General features: G+C 33.1%; 1 protein-coding gene across 14 annotated transcripts in view; it reads right to left on the bottom strand.

The window, feature by feature from the left end:
• LCORL (ligand dependent nuclear receptor corepressor like) overlaps positions 1-26,746 on the bottom strand; it is a 166,812-nt gene that overhangs the window by 98,132 nt on the left and 41,934 nt on the right. For 9 of the 14 annotated variants that reach the window (XR_003432186.1, XM_027103263.1, XM_027103271.1 and 6 more), the window contains exons 2-4: positions 18,209-18,274; positions 6,316-6,395; positions 5,292-5,421 (exon numbers count right to left, since the gene is read on the bottom strand). Coding sequence is in view for 10 of the 14 variants with exons in the window: in XM_027103263.1 (XP_026959064.1) it covers positions 5,292-5,421; positions 6,316-6,395; positions 18,209-18,274 (276 nt within the window). In the remaining 4 variants the exon portion in view is untranslated. Of the gene's footprint in view, positions 1-3,774; positions 3,822-5,291; positions 5,422-6,315; positions 6,396-8,852; positions 8,916-18,208; positions 18,275-26,746 lie in introns of those variants that run through there. The other 5 variants (XM_027103275.1, XM_027103268.1, XM_027103269.1 and 2 more) reach the window with 3 other exon arrangements.

Raw genomic sequence — 26,746 nt, 5'->3', positions numbered from 1 at the left:
AAATACAAAAATCTAATTCTTCATAGTGCTTATATTCTAGCAAAAGGAATAAGACAATGAACAATAAAAATAAGTAAATTATATAATATGTTAGAAGGTGATTGTGCTACAAAAAGGAAGCACAATTTTTAGTTGTGAACTTTTGAGAAGGATATAAAACAACCACCTGTAACAGAGGAAAGGGACTAGGTGAGACTTAGAAAGTCAGCATAATAGGGTGTTTTACTTTAGTCAAGTTCAGCTGTTCCAGGGTAAGTGTGTAAGATATTGAGAATAGGGTTAAAACACAGATAAGGTTCTGACAAGCAAATATGACAAAGGAAAAGAGAAGCAAGGGAGTTAAAATTTTACAGAAAGATAATTACAGCGATTGAGCACAGTATCTGAGCTGAGTAAGGAGAGACGTGAAGTCGTAAGACAGTAACAGTGAGAAGTGGTATGGTCAATAGATTGGGGGTTGCAAGGAGGTTAAAAAAAATACTGGGATGACTACTGAAATAAAATGGTAGTAGAAATAGGGATGGTTGAAATTATTTTTGTGAGGTGGCAAAGGTCTAGGGATGATCATGGGAAAGGTGGTTGGAGTGGAATGGAGGAAAAGATCATTGGAAATGAAGAGGTCAAGTAACTGAGAGGCCAGAATGTAGAACCTAACCGTTACATAGAACTTGAAGTCACAAAGAACTAAGATGGGAGGAAGAAAGTGAAAAGGCTGGTAGAGGTGTGCAACATGATAATATGGATGGAATATTTAGATATTCCAAACAAGCTCAGGGTTTGGAGTAAGGATGGCAAATAAATGATTGGAAAGCAGCTATAAAGATCTCAGAAGTTGCTTGTTAATTTTATCACCCCCATATTACATAAAGCAAGGAATTAAAAACATCCAGCAAGGGAAAGGTCTACAAAAGCATCTTTTATGAATATATAGGTTTCACTTAAAGCAATAAAGTAAAGGGAACATTAAGAGAAAAGACTGAGGATATAGGGGATTGCTGATGAAAGACCACAAGTTCCAGAAAACACAGTGGAGAAAATTTGGGTGCTTGTAAAGGTGTAAATGACTGGGTCAAATTAGAGATTAAAAAAGACAAAAGGAGATAAGAATCCATGTGATGATGAATGAATGACCTGATAGTCGGCCTTCAATTCCTGCTATGGATGGTGTTGCAGGCAGAAAGGTGATTTTAACAGAAATGCTTAAAATCTTAAATAGTTATAATTTTAAGTGTGTTCTTAGAATTTTATTCATATCCTCTACATGGCAAAATAAAAAAAATCTTTTCAAGGATACCTCTGGATTGTGGCTCATAATGGTATGTGGATTATTTTATGACACTAACATACAGTTCCCTAAGAGTTCTAAAAAGGCAGCCCACATATAAAGAAAAAGTCAATGTATGACCACGTGTTATCACAAAGGCACATTTGTATAAGAAATGCTTAGGGCCTGAATGAATCAGGTCAAATTTACATAGTCATTCTAGGATACCTGCATTTAGAGAAAAGCAATCTTAACACTCCTGTTTCTAAGAAGTCAAACGTTTTTAGTATCAGTCATAATCCAATTAATTAATAAGCAGTATTAATATTTATTTCATGCAGTATTATAGAGCTTAAAAATTAAAAGTTTAAAAGGAAAAGGATCTGTGTTCAAAAGAGCCATGAAAAACTTTATATAAAACCTAGCTAACAATTAATTTAAGGGGGAAAGGTTGGTTAATAGCAGCTTTCAACTATATACCAAGGTCTTCGAAAAGAAAAGGCCAGAATAGTAGTTACATGAATGCTCAATGTGTGTGTGGGGGGGTAAAAGATAAAGTAGGAAAAACATTATATTTTGATGAAGGAGGGCTTTATTTTGTTATATACACTTAGCAGTATGATTCATTCAGCTACAACGTGCATACTATCTGTCCAATTTAGTCAAGTAGCCTTCTTTAACTGAAAAATAAAAGATGAGATATCTTCCTGAATCGTAAGCCAGTGATTTACACTGCTTCAGGTGATCAGAGAATGTGAAGCCAAAGTCAAAACAGTTTAGTTCATATCCTATGGGGACAGCTTCAGAAAAGGCATTTTATATCTATATGCCTATGTTTACCCACATTTCAAAACAAATAAACTGACTGATATTCAGGCTATACACAGCAGTATACTTAAGTACAAAGTAGGAAAAGATAAACAATACATACACGCTAAATAATTTTCTTCTTCAAATAAAACAAATAAGTACTAATACCACTGAATATGTAGAGAAACTGGAAGATATATGGACAGTTTATCTTAGTACTCATTTATTCATTCAAAAATACTTACTGAAGATCTAAGATGTGACAAGTACTATTCCAGATACTGAGGATTCTGCAATTAACAAAACAGAAGTCCCTACTATCATGGAGGTTTCATTCTACTCTAGCATTCTAGATAATTGTCTAGGTTAACCTCTAGAAGGAACTCAATTTTGAAACATTTCTAAAGTAAAGAATGTATAAAATTAGTTAAAAGTTCATCTCTGCACTAAAATATCCACTCCCCTGACTGTACTTACTCAACCCTCCAAGAGTATTTTTGACTGGCTTCTAATTATAAGGGATAGTCCAAACTGTATTTAGATTAAGTAATAAGTTTTCTCCAATTATTAAATACTATAAGGGAACTAATCACTAAAGCTGTTCATGTTCATATAAAGCAAAGATGGAATGCTCTGTATGTCTCATAGGTCCTCTCTAGCCTGCCTAATTCAATTAAAATAATACTAATTCTAGGCTGCTAAGTAGTAGAGAACAGGAATGATTTTCTACTTAATACTTAGAATCTAAGTGTTCCTCACATAGAAAATCTTTGACCTTTTAAAATTCCTTCCAAGGATTCAAACGTTCACAACACAAAACTTCTCTGAGCTTCATTATCTCAGTCTGTTAAAGCGATAACAAGAGTACCTATCTCTTAACAGTGTTTTGAGATTAAATGAGGTAAGTCACAAAACGGACTTAGTGTTCAATCATAATTGATGACATCAACCATCTTAATTATCCTAAGTGTGCGTTCTCAATAACAGCAGCTTACATCATCAACTTCCATAAAACTATAGTTAAGAAAGATAATAAACAAGCTACAATAGGGATATTAGAAGATTTCTCTACGTTTTGGCAAGATGATCACATGCTTATGCTCCTCAAACTAAGCAACAGATTTAAAGTATCAGTAATACTAACGCTATTAATATGCAGCACTCCTATAAATGACCAAGTTTGAGAAATTTTCAGGAATCAAATAAAAACTTCACTAACAAGATGCTTTATTAGCATTTTATTTGCTTCCGAATACTCGGAATTTCCTATCTTTAAAAACACATTTTTTGCCTTTTATTTCAAAGTAAAGTTAAAAGAACTTACTAAATAAATAAACAAATACACAAACAAAGGAGTTAAAACCATTTAAAAGATACTGTTATTATCTTCTAGTCTCATCCTGCTCAGACCATATTGGAAATCTCGAAAATGATTTCATTCAAAGAAATTAAAAACAAACAACAGAAACAAAACCAAGTAAACAAGTAGAGAAGTCCTTATGTTTAATTAAATCTGGAAAGTGATGAGGGACTACAAATAAAGAAATTAACAAAGACAAAAATACTGAAGACCTGAAGTAAAGCAAAAATACTACTAATAAGAATCTTTCATTTAAAAACTCTGTGATCCTTCAAAGATCTTGAAGAAAACCAAAAAAATCCCCAAATGGAGAGGTCACTAAATATCCATGAACACTCACCCAACCATTGGTAGGAGACCTCTTGGAGACCCAGATGCTTGAATCAGCTGAAATAGTACCAAGTTTTTACTGATTACTCTTAACAGGGCAATGGAGCACAGGCTAACTCCATACTATCAAATACTAAAAGTCATTATTATTGATTAATTTCTACCTACTACCATTACAAATTATTCAAAGGAGGAGGCGACTGAGTAAGTTCTAAGGTGAGTGAAACTTACTGCATGCATGTGTGTAAATGCATACATTTTCTCCAGCTCTCTTAGTGATGTAAGTCTGATAACATAATTCTTATAAATGTAAATATAAAGACAGAATAAAATTTTCTAAGTTAATATAAAATTCTTAAAGAAATCATGTAAATAATTTTTATATTGGTTCATAAAGAAAATTTTAAGAAAACAATTTGTTTTTTAAAGATACTGCCAATTTCTCAATACTAAGTACTTTGGTAACACACAGGAAAAGATTTTCAGTCCCCTGCACTTAAAAAAATATATAGTTCTTAACTTTAGGCCTTTTAATATACTAATGGTTCTTCTCATCAGAGGATTTTCATATTTCAACACATAAAAGAACTCGTAACAGTAAGACTAAACAAAAGCTTCCTTTCTCAAAGGTGAGGACTATATTCAACATTATAGATTAAAACCTGTAAGTCATCTGTTTTAACAGAAAATATCTGATGTTACCTAATTCAAAAGAGGAGTAAAAGCACTATCAATACTTAGATGAAAATACAGTAATGTTTTCCCCAATCTCAGGAAGCTGGGAGGTACAGTGATCCTCCCACCACCATCCTTCATTCCCCCTGCACCATGACTTATTCCAAAGGTCTATGTGATAAAAATTAAGACACTTTACTACTGCGCAAATGGCCAAGAACAAAAAATGGAAGGGTCTATATTTCTGTATTTTTCTCAAGTAACTTAAGATATAAAAATAACTTCTGCCTGATACATGTGTATCAAAGCAAGAAAACAAGTGAAAACAGCCCTAATTTGGATTTAATGTTTAGATAGACAGGAAGCAAAGAACAACACTGACATTGTAATGTCAAGTAAGCACATTCAAGCTATCAAAGAAACACTGAAATCTCAAGCCAGCAAATATACTACCGACCTGGCTGATAAATGATTTAACTGTTACATTTCTAAAAACAGCTTTGCAATATATTATATCTATCACTTATTGAACACAAAAGAACTTTTGAAGTCAGAAACAAAATAAGGAAGACCAGAAGCATATAAAATTTTCTTCTGCCTATAGTAGATTAAGAAAATAAAGTCAGGGAGAGATTTGAGAATAGAATGGTGAAAAGGAAAGCCTAATAGAAGACAGCTCTACAGTGATTGCAAATCCTAATGTCCCTAAAAATATGAAGAAAAACTAAGGACAAAGAAGGAAATAATCAAGAATGGAGTAGAGATTGACATATTAAAAACTTGTGTGAGAGAAAATTCAAACATTTTAGATGTCTATTGCAAATTTTAAATGACAAAGTATATCAATATTACCTTTCTTTCGAAAGAGTGCATTTAGGTAATTTTCTGCTTGGCATTCAATCTTTTCAGTGTTGGACTGGCCCTGAGATGATAGTTCCTCTGTTGGTGTCGACTGTGAAGAATCAAGAGATGGTATACAATCCTAAAATTAGAAGAAAACAACATAAAAAAATCACTTTTTATTTAAACATGGGGCTCCATTTAAAATGGCAAAAAAATTCTGTTTATTTTTTTATCTTTTAAATATGTCAAATTATATACAGAACATAAGATTTGAGAAAGGAGTCGGGAAAAAAGAAATTTATCTTTGATAGAGGGACAAACTAGCCTTATTCCTTAGCAAAACTATTGTCAAAAAGGGGGTGGGGGCAGATAAAATATATTGTTAAATAAACTCACTATATAACATGCCAGTAATGAGAGTTTTAAGAACAAAGCAGATATGTTTATCCACTAATCTGACCAAAATGGGTGCAAGTTCTCAAATTCCCATTTCTTCTCAGCCCTTCCCACAACAGTACATAAAGAATTAGGACTTCCCACCATGCAAGAAGATGCTGCTTGTCTATTTTATGCCCTGTTTACAGTAGAAACTAATAATTAATCATTTCACAGGAGATAATTATGATATCCAAAAGACTTCATGAGAAAGTAAAAGGCTAAAACGTAGTACTACATTATCCTCCAACCACTGATTCCTAAGAAATCAGACTACAGGGTGGTCTCAGACCAAACTCGGCTCACCCGTGTCTACCTAAATACAAAACAGATCTGAACTGAACTTTATGAGTCAAAGAGCTTTAAGAAAGAAATGTGAAATGAGCAAAAAAGATGAGAATGTTGTTGGGATTTTTACCTGCAAGTTAAGCTAAATGTTAGACTTCTAACATAAGACTTTAAAATATTCTTCTCATTACCAAAATCAAGTATTTAAATTTCACTGTAAGTCACAAATTCTCAGAACAAATTAAGTTTAAAAAATTGTGTTACAATTGTGCAATTAGTTTAGACATAATTTCATAGCACTAAAACTTACACTGACTGCTTCTCTCTGTAGGTTACAAAATGAACATTTTTCATCCATAGACCAGTCAGTCAGCTCTTCTGGTTCACAGTCTTCAAAAGAGGGAAAAATATTGATTAAATACACTAACTTTATTAAAACAAATAAAATTACCACTCGCCATAGCAATGGCTCATATAAAAAAGCTAGCTGCAATAGTAAGGGGAAAAGGCCCCCCCAAAATTAAACTGGTGACATCTAGAAAGAAATACAGAGAGTAATTTTGCACTATTATCAGACAAAGTAGCAAGAACAATGAGCTGGTTATAAATTAATTTTCCAACAATAGAATTTTAAGTATCATCTAGCCTTCTGAAGGATTCAATTTATCATTGTCTATTAATTTTTATTTTCACTATGAAAGAAGTCAGAACAAACAGGGAGATATGGGGATAAAGGAATAAATTTTGCACATCGTGAAAGACAACATAAAACAGAGAAATGGAATAAAGCACCAGAAAAGCCTACAGATTTGAGAATATGGAATGCTATCCAAGAAAAAAGTAGAAATCCACTGCTAAGAAGTCAGATCAGATTTTCATTACGTGCTAAAGGCTTTGTTGCAAGAGTGAGAGCAAAAAGCAAGTAAACAAGTTATATTATTCAATACCAAACATGGATTTTTTTCACAAGAATGTTCCTTATAATCCAACTGTTGTAATATATTAGTGAGTTCGTGGAAAACATTTTCTAATGAAGGAATTTTATGAAGATATAATAACATTGCCATCCTAACTGTACTTGGTATAGACAGTGATTTTTCAAATTTACTCCTTGCAATAGAAATTCCCTCCAATTTCTTGTCCCAAATAAATTCATACACAGAACCTCAAATACATAAACTATTATCATCTGAGGCAGCTACATTGGAACTAATTTGAAAAGCACTGGTATACCACAGTAATTTCTCTTATACTTTTGAAATACATAATGAAATTGAATACATGTTTTCTGCTAAACTACACAGGAAACAAACTCATCCTTCTGGAATGATAATGAATAAATACTACTTAGGTTTAGCCCGTGGGATACTCTTGCATTAATCCAGATATATAGGTCAGAATAGAAGATAATATAATTTGCTGGAATATAAAGAGTACAGTGATAGCTTCCTTTGATTTTGGCAGTGCTCCAGAAATATTCCTTTTATTTATTTAAGCTTGGAAAGAGGAGGGAATGGGAACATAAGATCCAGTATGGAGTAATGGAAAGATGACTGGATTTGAAGTCTCCAAAAATCTGGAATGGAACTTATTATTTGTAGCCTTGCCAAGCCACAAAGGTTTCGTTTTAATTTCCACATCTGTAAAATAAGGATCCCATCACCTAACTTATTTGTGATCAAATTTTAAAAATATGAAAATACTTCATAAACTGCAAAACATCATGCAGAGGTGAATTATTAACGAGGTAGAGTCGCTAGTCATTATTTTTTAAATCCTGTACTATCACACATATATTTAATAAGGTTAGTTTGAAGAAGACAAATTTTAATTGAATATCTGCTTAAGAAAACTGATCACTTTTTGTAAACAACCTGACAAATGAAAAGGTTTACATAACCTATACAGTTAAAAACCCAGAATTGTAGTTATGCAGGTTCATAATTTTCTCCAACCTTTCACCCAGTCAGTACAACAGAAGCATAGATTCACACTCTTGAATATAGGACTGTGCAGTGTCTCTTACAGAGAGCGAGGCACAGCTTTCTGACCAATGAAATGAATATAGAAGAAGTGACAGTATACCATTCTAAGCAGAGGCTTTTAAAGGCATGGCAAATTTCCCCAATTCTCTTGAATTTTCACCATCCAACATCAGAAGAACTTGGCCCATAAAGCCATTAATCCTTCAGTCTGGAACATGGAATCATGAGATGTTATCCCCATCCACAGCCTAGATTCCAGTGAATAAGGTCACCCATAAACATGAAACAGATTTTGGAGCTGTTTGTTATGTAGCATTACTGTAGCAAAAACTTGACTCATATGCTAAGCATAACATAATTTTGATAGATCAAGGAAATCTTACTGCTTTTAAAAATTATGGCCTCATGAATAGGGACTATGAAAGGAATCCAGCATTGGGATTTTTGAAAAATAGCTGGTAGGTCTGGAAAAGGTATTTCTGAAAAATCACTGAAAGGTTTCATAAAGTTTCAGTGATAAATATATTGACTCAAGGGACAACAACTTTGGGTTAATTAAGACCATTACCAGTTGTAAAATAAAATTGGGCATGCTGAGATTATCCTCATTTATTTTAGTTATTTTAGGTGAAGTTCTTCAAGGAAATTCAATTAAAATAAATGCCTACATAGTTAAACAAATGGCATTGAATAATCAATGATTACATAAATGCCATTAAATGTTACTGGGTTCAGAAATCTATGAATTTACTTAAAAATATTTAGTAATTACTCTGTATATAGCAGCTTTTAATTTTCAGTCCAAATAAATGATGATGGTATACTTTTTTTATATATAGGAAAAGCGATTTTGAAAAATCACCTGGAGGCCAGACTTCTCCCTCTGTCCAGGTTGTCCTTTCAGGTCATAAAAATTAAATAAGCACTACAACAAAACACATTCATTTTATCTCTCAAACAAAATTTGACAATGATTCAGATATTCATCTCTAAAATAAGTTGTCTCTCATTTTGAAACTTTAATACATGAAGGTATAAGCTCAAAAAGGGTCAAAATATGTACCTTATACAACTAACCTTATTAATAAAAGGCAATGTCATATATGAAACTGATAGTAAATGAATGATAAAAATCAACCTTTCCACCATATATACATATTCTTGTGGTCAAAGTCTGGCTCCAATCATTCACCTGATTTATCTGGGAAAGATAACAGTCTTTGAAATTAGAGAGCCTTGTAGTGAACCACGGTCTTTCCACATACTATTGATAGATGTAGCCTTGGGCTAGTCACTTTCTCTGAGCTTCAATTTCCTCACTGTACAATGAGGATAATAATAATTGCATCTTAAGGCTGTAGTAAAAATTAATTAAGAACATACACAAAACACAGAAGTCCAGTAGATGTTACTTTCATTTTCTTTTAACTAATCACACTTCTTTTTAATGTTTTTATTCTCTTCAGTACCCTCAAGCCACAGAAAATAAATTTGGAGTTCCTAAAGATAAAGTTCAATGAAAAGTGAAAAAGGAGAATACTGAAACTAGATTTTTCATTAAGGTCATAAAAACTGATTATAACTTTGTTAAAAGATACATAACAGTAGGCAATATAATTAAAAAATAATTTTTCATTATGAAACTACATATTAACTATATTGAAAGTACAAAGGAGAAAAGAAAAACTATTCATAATCCCATCATCCAGAGATAACGATTAATAGTTTGCAATATATCCTTCCAGTTTATATTCTATACCTTTTAAAAAATTAGGATCAGCTGATTTTTTAAAGATCAATAAAATGATAAACCTCTAGCCTGGCTAACCAGGAAAAAAAGAGAAAATATCAGAAATGAAAGATGGGCCATCACTACTGACCCTATGAACATTAAAAGAGTAACAAAAGAATATTATGGACAACATTAGTTTCCCACAGATTTGGATAAAATGGACAAATTTCTTGAAAGACACAATCTACCATATCTCACACACAAAAATATATGTAACCTCAACAGGCATTTATCAAAGAAATCAAATCAATAATTAATAGCCTTCCAAAACAGAAAGCACCAGCCCAAATGGTTTCTCTATAATCTGTTCCAGAATACAGAAGCAGAGGAAATATTTCCTAACTCATTCTTGATGCCAAAGCCTGTCTGAACAGACACCTCACCCAAGACGATATGCAGATAGTAAACAGGCATATGAAAAGGTGCTCTATATTACATGCCATCAGAGAAATGCAAATTACGACAAGATACCACTACACACCTATTAAAATGGTTAAAGTCCAAAACATTGACAACATGAAATGCTGGTGAGGATGTAGAGCAAAAGGAACCTAAATTCACTGCTGGTGGGAACACAAAATAGTACAGCCACTCTTGAAGATAGTCTGCTTCTTACAAAGCTAAACAGAGTCTTTCCTTTCCAAAGGATCCAGCAATGGTGCTCCTAGGTATTTAACCAAGTGAGTTAAAAATGTATGTTCACACAAAAACTTGCACACATATGTTTATAGCAGGTTTATTCATAATTGCCAAACCTAGGAAGTGAGCAGGTCTTTCAAATAGGTGAACAAACTGTAGTCCAACCGTATAAGCCAGTTTTATTGTTTTATTGCACTTTGCTTTACTGCACTTTGCAGATATTGCATTTTTTTACAAATTGAAGGTTTGTGGCAACACTGTGCTGAGCAAGTCTATCAATGCCATTTTTCCAACAGCGTTTATTCACTTTGTGTCTCTGTGTCACACATTTTGGTAATTCTCACAACATTTCAAACTTTTTCATTATTATATTTGCTATGGTGATCTGTGATCAGTGATCTTTGACATTACTATTATAACTGCTTTGGGGTCCAAGAACTGTGCCGATATAAGTTGTCAAACTTAATCAATGTTCTATGTGTGTTCTTTTTTTAATTGAAGTAGAGTTGATTTACAATGTTGTGTCAATTTCTGCTGTACAGCAAAGTGGTTCAGTTATACATATTTATATTCTTTTTAAGATTCTTTTCCATTATGGTTTATCACAAGATATTGAATATAGTTCCCTGGGCTATACAATAGGACCTTGTTGTTTATCCATTCTATATATAGTGGTTTGCGTCTGCTAACCCCAAACTCCCAATCCCTCCCCCTCCCCCACCCACTCCCTCTTGGCAACCACAAGTCTGTTCCCTATGTCTGTGAGTCTGTTTCTATTTCATAGATAAGTTCATTTGTGTCATATTTTAGATTCCACATATAAGTGATATCATATGGTATTTGTCTTTCCCTTTCTGACTTCACTTAGTATGATAATCTCTAAGTCCATCCATGTTGCTGCAAATAATATTATTTCATTCTTTTTTATGGTTGAGTAATATTCCGTTGTATATATGTACCACATCTTCTTTATCCATTCATCTGTCAATAGACATTTAGGTTGCTTCCTTGTCTTGGCTATTGTGAATAGTGCTGGTATGGACATAGGGACGCATGTGCCTTTTTGAATTATAGCTTTGTCTGGATGTATGCCGAGGAGTAGGACTGCAGAATCATATGGCAACTCTATTTTTAGTTTTTAGAGGAACCTCTATACTGTTTTCCACAGTGGCTGCACCAACTTACATTCCCAGCAACAGTATAGGAAGGTTCCCCCTTTTCTCCACACCCTCTCCAGCCATTTGTTAATTGTAACTTTTTAAGAAAAAAGTCTGACTGGTCTGAGGTGGTACATAATTATAGTTTTGATTTGTATTTCTCTAATAATTAGTGATGCTGAGCATCTTATCATGTGCCTGTTGGCCAACAGTATGTCTTCTTTGGAGAAATATCTATTTAGGTGTTCTACCCAGTTTTCAACTGGGTTTTTTTTGTTGTTGTTGTTGAGTTATATAAGATGTTTGTGTATTGTGGAAATTAAGCCCTTGTCGGTCACATCATTTGCGAATATTTTCTCCCACTCTGTCTAAGTCGTCTTTTCGTTTTGCTTATGGTTCCCTTTGCTGTACAAAAGCTTTTAAGTTTGATTAGGTCTCATTTGCTTATTTTTGCTTTTATTCCTATTGCCTTGGGAGACTGACCTAAGAAAACACTGGTAGGATTTAAGTCAGAGAATGTTTTGCCTATGTTCTCTTCTAGGAATTTTATGGTGTCATTTCTTATATTTAAGTATTTAAGCCATTTTGAGTTATTTTTGTGTATGGTGTGAGGACGTGTTCTAACTTCATTAATTTGCATGCGGCTGTCTAACGTTCCCAGTACCACTTGCTGACGAGACAGTCTTTTTTCCATTGTATATTCTTTGTGTGTGTGTTCTGACTGCTCCACCAACTGGCCTGTCCCCAACATCTCTCCCTCTTGCTGGGCTTCCCTATTCCCTGAAACACAACAATATTGAAATTAGGCCAATTAATAACCCTACAGTGGCCTCTAAGAGTTCAAGTGAAAGGAGTAGCAGCAAGTCTCTCGCTTTAAATCAAAAGCTAGAAATGATTAAGCTTAGTGAGGAAAGCATATCAAAAGCTGAGACAGGCTGAAAGCTAGGCCACTTGTGCCAAACAGTCAAGCTGTGAATGCAAAGGAAAAGTTCTTAAAGGAAATTAAAAGTGAACACATGAATGATAAGAAAGTTTTAGTGGATAGCCAGCCACAACATTCCCTTAAGCCACAGCCTAATCCAGAGCAAGGCCCTAATTCTCTTCATTGAAAACTGAGAGAGATGAAGAAGCTGCAGGAGAAAAGTTTGGAGCTAGCAGAGATTGGTTCATGACGTTTAAGGAGGGAAGCCATCTCCATAACATAAAAGTGCAAGGTAAAGCAACAGTGCTGATGTAGAAGCTGCAGCAAGTTATCCAGAAGATCTACCTAAGATAATCAATGAAGATGGCCACACTAAACAGCAGATTTAAAATTCAGACAAATCAGTCGCATATAGGAAGAAGATGCCATCTGGGACTTTCATAGCTAAAGAGGAGAAGTCAATGACTGGTTTCAGAGCTTCAAAGGAGAGACTGACTCTCTTGTTAGGGGCTAATGCAGCTGACAACTTGAAGTTGAAGCCAATGCTCATTTACCATTCCAAAAGTCCTCATTTACCACATTACCTGTGCTCTATGAATGGGACAACAAAGCCTGGATGACAGCACATCTGTTGACAACATGGTTTACTGAATATTTTAAGCTCACTGTTGAGACCTACTGCTCAGAAAAAAAAATTCCTTTCAAAATGTGAATGTGACTGCTTGTTGATAATGCACCTGATCACCTAAGAGCTCTGATGGAGATGTACAACAAGATTCATGTTGTTTTCATGCCTGCCAACACAATATCCACTCTGCAGCCCACTGACCAGGAATCATTAAGAAAAACATTTCATAAGGTTATAGTTGCCATACATAGTGATTCCTCTGATGGATCTGGGCAAAGTAAACTGAAAACCTTCTGGAAAGGATCCACCATTCTAGATGCCATGAAGAACATCCATGATTCATGGGAAGAGGTCAAAATACCAACATTAACAGGAGTTTTGAAGCAGCTGATTCCAACCCTCATGGATGACTTTGAAGGGCTCCGGACTTCAGTGGAGGAGGTAACTGCAGATGTGATGGAAATAGCAAGAGAACTGGAATTAGAAGTGGAGCCTGAAAATGTGACTGAATCATTACAAACTCATGATAAAACTTCAAAGGATGAGGAGTTGCTTCTTATGGATGAGCAAAGAAAGTGGTTTCCTGAGATAGAATCTACTCCTGGTAAGATGCTGGGAAGACTGTTGAAATGACAACAAAGGATTTAGAATATCACATAAAATTAGTTGATAAAACAACGGCAGGTTTTGAGAGGACTGACTCCAATTGTGAAAGAAGTTCTACTGTGGGTAATATGCTACCAAATAGCACTGAATGCTACAAATTGTTTGTGAAAGGAAGAGTCAATCAGTGTGGCAGACTTCATTGTTGTCTTATTTTAAGAAATCACCACAGCCATCCTAATCTTCAGCAACCAACACCCTGATGAGTCAGCAGCCATAAACATCAATGCAAGACCCTCCACCAGCAAAACAATTACAACTTGCCAAAGGCTCAAGTGACGGTTAGCATATTTTAGCAATAAAGTCTTTTTTAACTTAAGGTACATACATTGTTTTTTAGCATAATGCTATTATTACACACTTAATAGACTACGGTATAGTGTAAACATAACTGTAGAAACCAAAAAATTTATATGCACTGGGAAACCAAAAATTCATGTGACTCACTCTATTGCATTATTCTCTTTATTGCAGTGGTCTGGAACTGAACCTGCAATACCTCTGAGGTATGCCTGTACACTTGGATAAGTCTCTGTGTACACATTGAGGAAAGCTAATATAACTTATATAACTAACTATAAAATAGTATTAGATTCTCTGGTTTTAATATAAATAAGCATCAATTCATATTAGAAAGCTACTCATTTTTTAGTTAATACTAGGGTATGGGTTCCTAGTAGGAAGAGATACTACCTATTCATTTTTCTTTCCTCATTGCTCATCACAGTTCCTAACACAAAATAAGCATTCAAAATATGTCATCCAATAAATCTTATTAAAAAGTAGTTTTGTTTGCTCCATCATCATAGTGTTAACAGTTGGGGGAAAAAAAGGATATTAAGCCAAAAATATTAAATGTTGGTCAGTGGTATAAGTCAGGGATTAGCAAACCTTTACTATAATATAAACAGCCAGAGAGCAAATATTTTAGGTTTTGCAGGATATATGGTCTCTGTCACAACCATTCAACTCTACTGTTGAAGGACAAAAGTAGCCATAGACAATATGTCAACAAATAAGAGGGGCTGTTTCCAATAAAACTGTACTAATCGGGCATTAAATATGGACTTCATATAGTTTTCACAAGCCACAAAATATTAAATCTTCTTTTGATTTTTTTCAACTATTTAAAAACATAAAAACCATTCTTAGCTCACAGGCCATTCAAAAACAGTCAGTGAGCTGGATTTGGCCACGATGCAATCGCTTGCACACCTCTGATATAATTTCTCTTTGAAATGTGGACAGAGCTAGGGAAAAACCAACAAGGATCTATCAGCCACTTTATGCCTGCCTATTGTACTCTTTTCATATTTTGTAAATATCCATAGTCAGGGCAAGTAAATCAGACAATCCTACAAATGAAAGAAACTGGTTCCCCAATAAGACATGAGAAAGGATTGACTAAAGCAGAAAACAAGAGTGAATTTCTGCTTAAAAGTCATGTGATAGCAGGAAAAGTGAATTCTGGGTTGGTAGAAGAGAGGCATAGGGTATGGGGAACTTTTCAAGGAGTACATAAAAATTGATGACATTCAAAGTTTCTTTGGAGACTTTACTCCAAAAAGAAATAATAGTTATGTTTTCCTCAAAAGGACAAAAAGTCCTAAGAACAGATCAAAGAAGACAGAAAGCTTTTGTTTCCAACAAATTAAAAATTAGCAACACTCAAAAGCTTTCAAAACCATTCAATCTGGAGGTGACTCTGAATAGATTTCAAGAATTAAAATATAAACTTCTCAAAACACTAATACAGATGATAAAAAGCCTTAAAATTAAAAACACACTGTATGGCAAAGTTGACTTTCAAGGTAGCACTATGAATTTTAGAGTACATTTTTCCACAGAAGCAGTAGCAGATTGGCAATGCAGTCTATTTAACTTAAATGTATTATAAAATAAAAATACTATGCATTTAATTTTATAATAAAAATAATTTAGAGTAATATACAAGGATCCCTTGGCTAGCCAATTCATCTAGTTCCTGAGTTTTGGAAAGTGAGTAACAAGGGTTCAGATTTCCAATGATTTATCTAGAAACATACACTCACCTATGTGATTCTTGCATACAGATTTGTATAATGAGAAATACCTACACTTGGTAGTCCTAACATCTAAATATTTAACCATTTTAAACAATGATAACAAAGAAAGCACACTTATTTAAGAAGAGGATAAGAAAAAGCTGGAGATGTCTATAATGGATAGCTTCTATATGCCTTTTCAAAGGCTCTACACTTTGATAGCTCTGTTGTAACCTTCCTTCAAAATGTATGGCTGTCTTTATCTTTGCACAGATACAGATTTATTACTACAATTAATATTATCCCTCTTAAGCCTGAAACTTTGATTAGAAACCTTTTTTTTTTAATTCAAAAGAGCAAAGAAAAGGAGGAAGAATTTACCTAAGAAACCTGGAGAAAAGTTAGAACGTCTGGGGTGAAAAAGGGCAACATCAATATGTGCCTATGTGTGAGAAGAAGCTAAGTTCCAAAGCTTAGTTAATTTTGTAAATCCTCCCACCAAAAGCTTAGCTAATTTTGTAAATCCTCCCACCAAAAAAAGAACAAAAGAGGATATAAGGTACAAGATCTATTAGAATTAAAAGAATAAATGGAATGAGGTATAAGCAACAGGGTATTAAATTAATTAAATTAATTACCATAGATCTACAATGTAATACTGTGCTGCCATTAAGAATGATGATCCAGAACTTTATATACCCAAATGATACACCAGTGAACAAAATCAGTAGGCACAAAAAACTATATACACTGTATATACAGTATGTACTACTTTAATAAAAGAATAAATACATCTAAACATATATTTTAAATTTATATAAAAATGGTGAAGGTTATCTGTGGGTCATAGAACTAGGAGTAATTTTTTTCTTTCTGATTTATTTGTATTCTCTAATTTCCAAAAATGAACATGTGTTACTTGTATGCTAAGGAAATACTAGTCTAAATATAAAATACAAGAATTTATTTCATTAGGACATTCTGCCCTTTATGTAATAAACTAATTTCCGAAGACATAAATATATACACACATAACTACATAAATAAATAAATGACAGTGAGGGAAGCAAGACGCTTAGAGTTACAAGTTGCAACTTGGGTTATCAGAAGGCAATTAAGTATAATGCTGACTTCTGATCTGAATGAGGACAGCAGGTTTAAAAAGAAAGGTTGAAGAAATATCAAGCACAGGTTAAATTCTTGTTTCTTCGGATTTTTCCTTTCTTCATTTACATGCTCAGAAAAATAGGTGAAACTACAATTAGTAGTGTTTATAAATATATCAGGTAAAAATATTTAATGCAGTGTTAAACTACGATAAAACGAAAAATGAGTACAGTTAAGAGATAAAAGAGAAAGCTCTTAGCCATAAGAATGATAATACACTAGAATAAGGCATGTTTTAGAGTCTCCATCCTAAAAGTCATGTTCTGCATGGATATCATTTATCTGACTGAACGTGGGTGGTTGGCACAAATGATCTTTCATAGATACCAGCTCTATGGTTCATAACTCAATTATCCTGCTCAACATTAATTAAAAAAAAAAAGAATAAGTAGAAAACTTTTGATTGCCTCAACTCAAAAGATTTATTTATACAAGATACCTTGGGTCTTTGTAGAATGGAAAGTACCAGAGAAGAATAGAAGCTAAAAGAGTTATTAGCATATAAAACTGAACAGGTACGAGATTCAGAAATAATTGTACCAAAATCAAAGTAGAAAATCTATACTAGCACTGCCCATTTTGTGAATGAGCTGTACTATAAAATTTCAAATGTCTACAAAAATGTTCTCTCCTAGTGCTCTACATTTCCAAGCAAGTAATAAAAAAACTAAACTATATTATAGCAATTATAGCATAGATCAAACCTTCCACCAGGATTTATGCTAGAGTGTTTGGAAGAGGAGGCCATAAGAAATAACAAATAGTATTAAAACTCTGAACACACATGGCGGCGTATCTCAGAATGACAATCTGAGTTCCAGGCTGCCTATATCATAAGCAACAGGAGATATTTATTTAACTGAACCTTTTTAAGGCCTCTTTAAGAATAAGTCAGGGCACATAATGTTTAAAATAACAAAAATTAAATTTTACCATTAAGCCAAAAACAAGCTTTGTTTTCTACTTTGATCAATGTACTAAAAGTTTTTTAAAGATTATATAATAATGTAATAATAGAAATTTTGTTTTAAATTTTGTAATTATCATTATTACATTATGTAATAGAAATAATATTTAGATCATTTTATTTACTTATTTAAAAATATTTTCTAATTAAATGAGATCACAAATTCATTTTAATACAAAGTTAGTATAGAACAACCATTTTTCATTTGTAAAATGGACAGAAGATTAAAATTTTTAAATAAAATTTAAAGAAACATTACCTTCAAATAAACTGAGGTCTCTTCGTAGCCGTGGTCCATAAAGCCCTTCTAAAATACTCTCAAAACCTGTGTTTAATTAAAGACAGAAAAGTATATTAACTACTAAAAAAGCTTAATTTTACAATAATCAAAAGCCATAAATTCTATATGAATCAGATAATTATAAATTTAACATACTATGAGGTGTCATTTTTTCCTTTAGATGAATTAAGTTGAACTAGGCAATATATACAACACAGCAAGAAGTCACACAATGACTACCAGGAATTACATGATTGTAAAAAAAAAAAATTAAATATTCAAATGTAAATATTCACTTCTAAAACAAGTAAACACCTCGTCATTTAGAAATAGTCCCAGGTTAAAATAATGAGCAGATTTGTTTTTTTGTGTTTTTTTTTTGCAGTACGCGGGCCTCTCACTGTTGTGGCCTCTCCCGTTGCGGAGCACAAGCTCTGGATGCGCAGGCTCAGTGGCCATGGCTCACGGGCTTAGCCGCTCCGCGGCATGTGGGATCTTCCCAGACCGGGGCACGAACCCGTGTCCCCTGCATCGGCAGGCAGACTCTCAACCACTGCGCCACCAGGGAAGCCCAGCAGATTTGTTTTGCAATGATTTGTAGAGATGAAAAGAATAATTAGAAGAGACGTGTATTACAATCCTGTTTATACTGGTTACAAAAAATGTTAACTTTAAAAAAAGTAGCATCTTTAACCTCAATTTTAAAAACGAGTAAATAAGTGTCAATGGGGAGAAATTTTTGCTGTGAAAAGTATGATATATAAAATTTAAACCTGCTTGTAAAAATTAAAACACAACAATTTTGCCTTGTTTTAAGGAAAAAAATTACTGAAAATCTTATTAACAAAACTCTAGTTCATGAACTGAGTATTCTACTTTGTGGATAAACTAATATTAAGATTTTACAATTTTCTTTTTGAAGTTTGCATCATATTCAGTATTAAGCAGGTTACTGATAAACTACAAGGCATCCTGGAAAATGACCAGGATGGCAAAATAAATGGAAAACCAAAAAAAGGAACTAATTTAGGGATGCTTAAATTATGAAGGAAGAAAACGAAAGGAAGCATGATAGACCTGAAAAATTAAAGACAGATTTTCTCAGTAATATTTCTAAACTGTAAAACACGAGAAATATTTCTGTAGAAATGTTTTATAAATCATAAACTGCTTTTAAAAACGTTTAAAAACCTCTATACTCAAGATGCATGTTAAAATCAATGGTGTGTCAGTCGAAAAGTGACTTTTTTATTTAGTAGAACATGAAGAAATGATGCATCTTACAACTGATGATGTCCTAAATTTGACAAAGTAAAGGTAGCTCTCATGGTACTTGGTAAATATGTACTTAAAAAAATCTCTGTGAAATGATTCAGTACTAGTTCCCATGAGTGGAAATTTCAGGCAGAAAAGTGAATTAACTCCCACCAGAGGATGCTTTCAAGAATGCTACAGAAAAGACTTACTATTAGATAAAGACTCAGACTGAACAAGCCCCAAATCTCTATTACCAAGATATTCTATTTTGATGTGATCAATTTACTCCAAAAATAATACTGCAAACAACTATTTTAGGATGTTATTCTATGGTATTTTGGACAAAATGCATAGCGCCCCCCACCCCGGGGTAAGCATACTGAATTTAAACAGTGTATATTTCCTAGATTTAAGCCTGAAAAGAAAGCAAACAGAGACTTACATTTTTCTACTGGGTTCCTCAACTGTTCACTAGATAAGACCAAGGTCTTACATACAGCCTGTTAAGATTTATTCATATTGCATAGTGTTGGTGCTATTGTAAATGATATCCTTAGTTAAAAGTTTTATTTCTTGTAGGCATATAGAAACACAATTGATGTTTGTATATTGACTCTGTTATCTAACAACATCGCTAAACTTTGTAATTATAATTTATCTGGAAATGTTCTACATATACAAATATATCATCTATAGATAAAGGTAGTTTTGTTCCTTTCTAATCCTTATTGCTTTCTTTTTTCTTGCTCTTGCCTTATTGGCTTAGCTAGGACCTCAATTATGATGTTGAAAATTGGTGGTCAGAGTGAGCATCCTTGACACATCCAATCTAAATGGGAACACATTCCAAGTTTCATCATTAAATATGTTTGCTGTATTCTTTAAGAGAAATACTGCTTATCACATTAAGGAAGTTCATTCTATGTCTAGCTTGCTAGGGGTGTTTTCCTGCCATGCAAAGATATTGAATTTTACCAAATCAATCAGTTTATTTATATTTGATTTACAATATTGCATTTCAGGTGTACAACACAATAATTCAATATTTTTATAGACTATACTCCATACAAAGCTATTATAAAATATTGACTATATTTCCTGTGCTGTAGATTACAACCTTGTAGCTTATTTCATACCTAGTAGTTTGTACCTCTCAATCCCCTTCACACATTTTGCTCATCCTCCCACCCATCTTCCCTCTGGTAACTACTAGTTTGTTCTCTGTAAGTCTGTTTCTGTTTTGTTGTATTCATTTATTTTATTTTTTAGATTTTATTTATAAGTGAAAACATACAGTATTTGTCTTTCTCTGTCTGACTTACTTCACAAAGCATAATACCTTCCAGGTCCATCCACATTGTCACAAACGGCAACATTTCTTTCTTTTTTTTTTAAGGCTGAGTACCAAATTTATTTTGAATTTATTGAAATAACTATGTCATTTTTCTTTCTTAAATCTCTGAATATAGTGATACAGTGAATTACATTGAATATTAAACCAAACCTCTTCCATTCCTGGGAAAACCCAACATTATCATGAGACATATTTGCTGGGTTCCTTATCTTAATTAGTCCTTTCAAATTTCGGCATCTATGTTCAGTAATGAGACTGGTCTGTAAATTTCCTTTGTATTTGATCAAGTTTTTATATCAACGTTATGCTACCCTCATAAAATGAGTGGCAATGTCCTTTCTTTTTCTATTCTCTGGGAAAATATTAGGAAATGTAGGATGCCTTGCTTGAACATTTTAAAAGAACATGCCAGGGATGCCAAATGGAAATAAAGTCTTTCTGAAGTGCCTATTACTGATCAAATTTATTTAACTGTTAAAGGATTATTCATGTATTCTATTTCTTATGTTAGTCATAGTTTTCTGGGAACTTGCCCATTTCAACTATATTTTCTAATTTATTTGCATAAAACATTTCCTTGTATGTTTTTATCTATCTAATGTCAACAATATCAGCAGTCATGTCCTTTTTGCTTTTCATTCCATACTTCAGTTATTTATGATTTCTCTTTTTTCTTAGTCGAGCCATTAAAAGTTTCTCTCCCTCTCTTTTTTTTTAGATTTAAAAAGAATTCTTTTTTGATTCCTTGATCTTCTCTATTGTATGTCTGTTTTCTTATCCATTAATTCCTGTCCCTGCTTTTATTTCTTCCTGCCCTCTATTTTATTCTGCTCTTATTTTTTCTTCCTGAAATGGAAGAGCTCATTAACTTTCAGCCTTTCTTCTTTTCTAATATATGCATTTAAAGTTACTGATTTCCATCTAATAAGCTGCATTCCAGTCATATTTTCTCATCATTCAGTCGAAATATTCCCTAATTTTCATTATGTCTTCTTTTCCGGTTCACAGTTTTTAGAAGTGTATTTCTTAATTTCCAAATATATATGGATAGTCTATCCTTTTAATAGATTTCTAACTTAATTACACTGTAGTAAAAGAAAGTACCCAACATGATTTCAATCTTGAAATTTTCTGAGACTGTCTTTATGGTCAATACACAATTTTTGAAAATTCTCTGCATATGCTTGAAAAGAATACATACTCTAAAATTGCTGGATGCAATTTTACACTTTTGGTTTTTCAATGTCTGTTTTTTCTATCAATTGTTGAGAAAAGTAAGCAAAATCTTCTATGAAATTGTGACTTTGTCTATTTCTCTTTTTTACTTCTTTGAAATTTTGCTTTATAAGTTTTTGAGGCTACATTATTAAGTGCTTATAATTTTATAATTGTTATATCATCCTGGTGAATAGAACTTCATATAATTACAAAGTGAACCTTTTTATTTCTAGCAATGATTTTTGCATTCGGCTATATGGTCTTTTGTTACACACCTATAAAACACTTTTTGTTATTGTTTCCATAATGTCTTTTTCAATTATTTCCTTACAACCTTTCTGTATTATTAAATAATATGGAATTTCTTTTTCTAAAACACTACATTTTGTCAAAATTTAGTAATTTAAATTTAAGAATTTATATTTGGGTTTAAATTCCTTATCTGTTTTTGTTCTATTTGTATCAAGCTTCTATTTTTCACCTTTCTTGCAAACTTTGGAATTCACTGAATATTTATTGCTTAATTTTGTTTTTCCTCTATCAATATGATAATTATGCCCTCTATTTCTATTCTTTTTGAGGTTATCCCAGAAATTAGGATATAGGTCTAACATTAATCAAAATCTTTACCCATCCTTCTAGGACTTAGACCTCCTTCCTATTTATGCTATTGCTCTATGTACTTCACTAAACACTATGTTGTTTTATGTTTGCACACATATTTACCACTGTCTCTGCTCTTCATTACTTATCATATCTCAGAGCATTCATCTAGGAATACTTTGCTTCTGCCTAAAGTACCGCCTTTAGTGAATATGTGTTGCTGTTAACACCCTTCCTAAGACTCTGATCAAAAGTACTTAAGCTGTTCTCATAACATACTTCATGCTGCCCTCTCTCCTATATTTTACATTTCTTTCTTTTTTCTTAACTGCATTTAATTTCTTCTACCATATATATTCCACTTCACAAATTCCCTCTATTGCACAATCAGCTGACAAACACACCCTCTGATTTTTTTAAGTCAGTTTTATAGAGATAAAATTGTCATACAATACTATGTACCCATTTTAAAATAAAGTTCACTAAATTTTGACAAATGCATATTTTCATTTAACTAAGAACATAATCAAGCACAGAATATTTCTATCAACTCAAATAGTATCTTTGTGCCATATAAGTAAATTTCCTGGAACAACCCAAAGCCCAAAGAAACACTAATCTATTTTCTGTCATTATAAATTAGACTTATCTTTTCTATAGTTGCATATAAATGGAATCAGAGCATATATTGTTTTGTGTCTAGCTTCTTTTGCTCAGCCACCTGTTAATGAGATTTATCCATGCTGTTGCAGGTATCAACAGTGCTTTTAATTTCTGAGGTGTATTCCTTATACGGATATAGGGCAAGTTGTTTATTAAGTCTCATGTTGATGGACATTTGAGTTGTTTAAAAGTCTTTGTGAATATATGTTATCATTTCTCTTGAATAAATAAGAGTGTTATTGCTGGGCTGAGTGGTAAGATTGTTCTGGTTTGCTGTTAATATTTTAAGGAATTGTACAGCGGTTCTGCAAAATGGCTGTACTCTTTTACATTCCCACCAGTAAAATGTGAGAGATTCAGTTGCACCACATCCTTACCAACATACAGCACTTAGCACTGTCAATCTTTCTAACTTTAGCCACTGTAAGGAACATGTATGGGTATATAATAGTGGTTGTAATTTGCAATTTCTTGATGACTAATGATTTTAAGCATCCTTTCTATTGAAACGTCTATTTTGTTATGGTAACAGGGTTATGCTATGCAATTTGTATAAGTTATAGTATTTATTTGCATAAAGTTGTTCAAAAGATTTTCCTACTACCCTTTTAATGTCTATACAATCTGCAGTGATAGCCCTCTTTCATTCTCATAGCAGTTTAATTATCTCCTCTACTTTTTTATTGATCTCTCTGGCCAAACTTTTAGCCATTTTATTGATCTTTTCAAAATACCACTGTGGTTTAAATAATTTTATTGTTCATCCTTTTCTATGGTTTTTATATCTGTCCTACCTTTATTATATTCTTCCTTATAATTATTTTTTGTTTCATTTGCACTTATTTTTCTAAGTTTTTAAGGTGAAAGCTTAGAACATTGATATGTGACCTCTGTCCTTTTCTAGTAAAAGCATTTAAAGCTATAAATTTCTCCCTATTCACTACTTTAGCTCCATCTCATAAATTCTGATAAATTGTCTTTTCATTCAGTTCAAAATGTTTGTAATTTTCCTTATGATGCATTGTTATGCGCCCAGGTTATAAATGTGCTGTTTATCTTCCAAATATTTGGGAATTTTCCAGAAGTCTGTTACTGAATCCCAACTGAATTCCTTGTGACCATAAAACATGCTTTGTTAGATTACAATCACTTTAAATTTATTGAGATTTGATTTACAGGTGGCACATGATGTACTATGTTGGTGAATATTGCATGTATACTTGAAAAGAATGTGTATTTGCAGTTATTGGGTGGAGTGTACTATAAATGTCACTTAGGCCTAGCTGACAAAGTGTTCTTTAAGTCTTCTATAGCTCTATTGGTCTTCTGTCTTATCTTTCTCCTTTAAGTTCTGTCAGTTTTTGCTTCATGTATTTTGAATCTACGATATTAGGTGCATATATATTTTTTATATTGTCTCCTTTGCGAATTGATTTCATCATCATTAAAAAATGCTCCCCTTTATCCCTGTTCTAAAGTCTTATCCTTTGGCCTGAAGTCTACTGTGTCTGATGTTACATCAGACACAGCAACTTTCTTATGATTAGCATTTTTTTTATACAGTTGACCTCTGACGAACATGGGTTTGAACTGTGTGGGTTCACTCACACGTGGATTTTTTCCAATAGTTAATACTATAGTGCTACACGATCTGTGGGTGGTTAAACCCACAGATGCAAACCACAGATATAGAGGAACCATAAATATGGAAGGCCGACTACAAGTTATAGGCAGATTTTCAACTGTGTGGAGGAACGGCATCCCTAACCTGCTTGTTGTTCAAGGGTCAACTATATATCTTTTTCCATCCTTTAATTTTTAACCTATGTCTTTATATTTACATTGAGTTTCTTGTGGAAAACATACAGTTAATATTTCAATACAGTGTAAATATCTGCTTTTTAATTGAAGTGTTTAGATGATTAATATCTAATGTAGTTATCAATACGGTTGGGTTTATATCTGCCATCTTGTTATTTGTTTTCTATTTATTCCATCTGTTATATGTTACTTCCCCCAACTATCACCTCTCACAATATTCTTTTGGATTGAATAAGGATTTTTTAATACTCTATTTTATTTCCACTATTCGCTATTATTAGCTCAACCTCTTTTTAGTTTTTTAGTGCTTGCTACTATAGGATTTATAATGTTCATTTTAACTTTTCAGTCTACCTTCAAATATTATAATATGACTTAACAGACAATGATAGGAGCAGTATATATCCATGCTCCACCCCCATTCTCGAGGCCACGGTTATACATTTTACATCCACGTCTGTTATAAATCCCACAATACATTACTTTTACTTTAAAAGAGAAATTATTTTAAAGAAATTTTAAACAGGAGAATGTCTCTCTTATATTTATGTACATATTTACAATCTCTGTAAGCTTTTTTTCCTTTGTGTAGATCTTATGTCTAAAGAACTTCCTTCAATATTTTTTGTACTAAAAGTTAGCTAGCAATGAATTCTTTCAGCTATTGTTTTTCTGGAAAAAAAAATCATTCTGTCTTCACTTAAAAAAAAACATTTTGTTAGGTATAGAATTCTAGGTTGACAGCTTTTGACGCCAGCACTTTAAACATATCATTCCATTGTCTAACGGTTTGCAAAGTTCCTGACTGTCTGCAGTCCTTCTCATCTTCGTTCCTCTGTAGTAATGTGTCTTTTTCTCTGGCTGCTTTCAAAATTTCCTCTTTATTACTGACTTTGCGCAATTTGATTATTATGTGCTCTGGGTGGCTTTCTATGTGTATATTCTACTTGGGATAAATAAGTTGAGCTACCTGGATCTCTGCAGGGTTACAGTTGTTATCAAATTTGGAAAACTCATGGCAATTATTTCTCCCAATATTTTTTGTATGGCCTCTTTTTGTTCTGGATTCCAATTCTATATTGTTAGACCACTTGATATTGTTCCAAAAATCACTAATGCACAGTTTACTTTTTTCCCTAGTTCTTTTTCTACCTGTTCTGTATTTTCGGTTTTTTCTGTTGCTATGTTTCAATTCACTGATCTTTTCTTCTGCAGTGCCTAGTTTGCAATAGGACACCAGATATTTAAAATATATAATTTGAAGAGTTCTGACATATGCATATGCCCATAAAACCATTACCACAATAAAAAAAACTAACACTTGCAACACTTCCAAACACACGCTCACTCTTTTTTAAAAATAAATTTATTTATATATATTTTTGGCTGTGTTGGGTCTTCGTTCCTGCGTGCAGGCTTTCTCTAGTTGCGGCGAGTAGGGTCTACTCTTTGTTGCAATGCGCGGGCTTCTCATTGTGGTGGCTTCTCTTGTTGCGGAGCATGGGTTCTAGGCGCGCGGGCTTCAGTAGTTGTGCCACACAGGCTCAGCAGTTGTGGCTTGCGGGCTCTAGAGTACAGGCTCAGTAGTTGTGGTCCCAGGC

This window comes from Aethalodelphis obliquidens, unplaced genomic scaffold, assembly GCF_003676395.1.
Source record: "Aethalodelphis obliquidens isolate GAN/ISIS:26980383/991018 unplaced genomic scaffold, ASM367639v1 scaffold6, whole genome shotgun sequence".
Classification (NCBI taxonomy): Eukaryota; Metazoa; Chordata; class Mammalia; order Artiodactyla; family Delphinidae; genus Aethalodelphis; species Aethalodelphis obliquidens.
The sequence above is the reverse complement of the archived record's forward strand: the minus strand, read 5'-3'. Positions and strand labels throughout refer to the sequence as shown.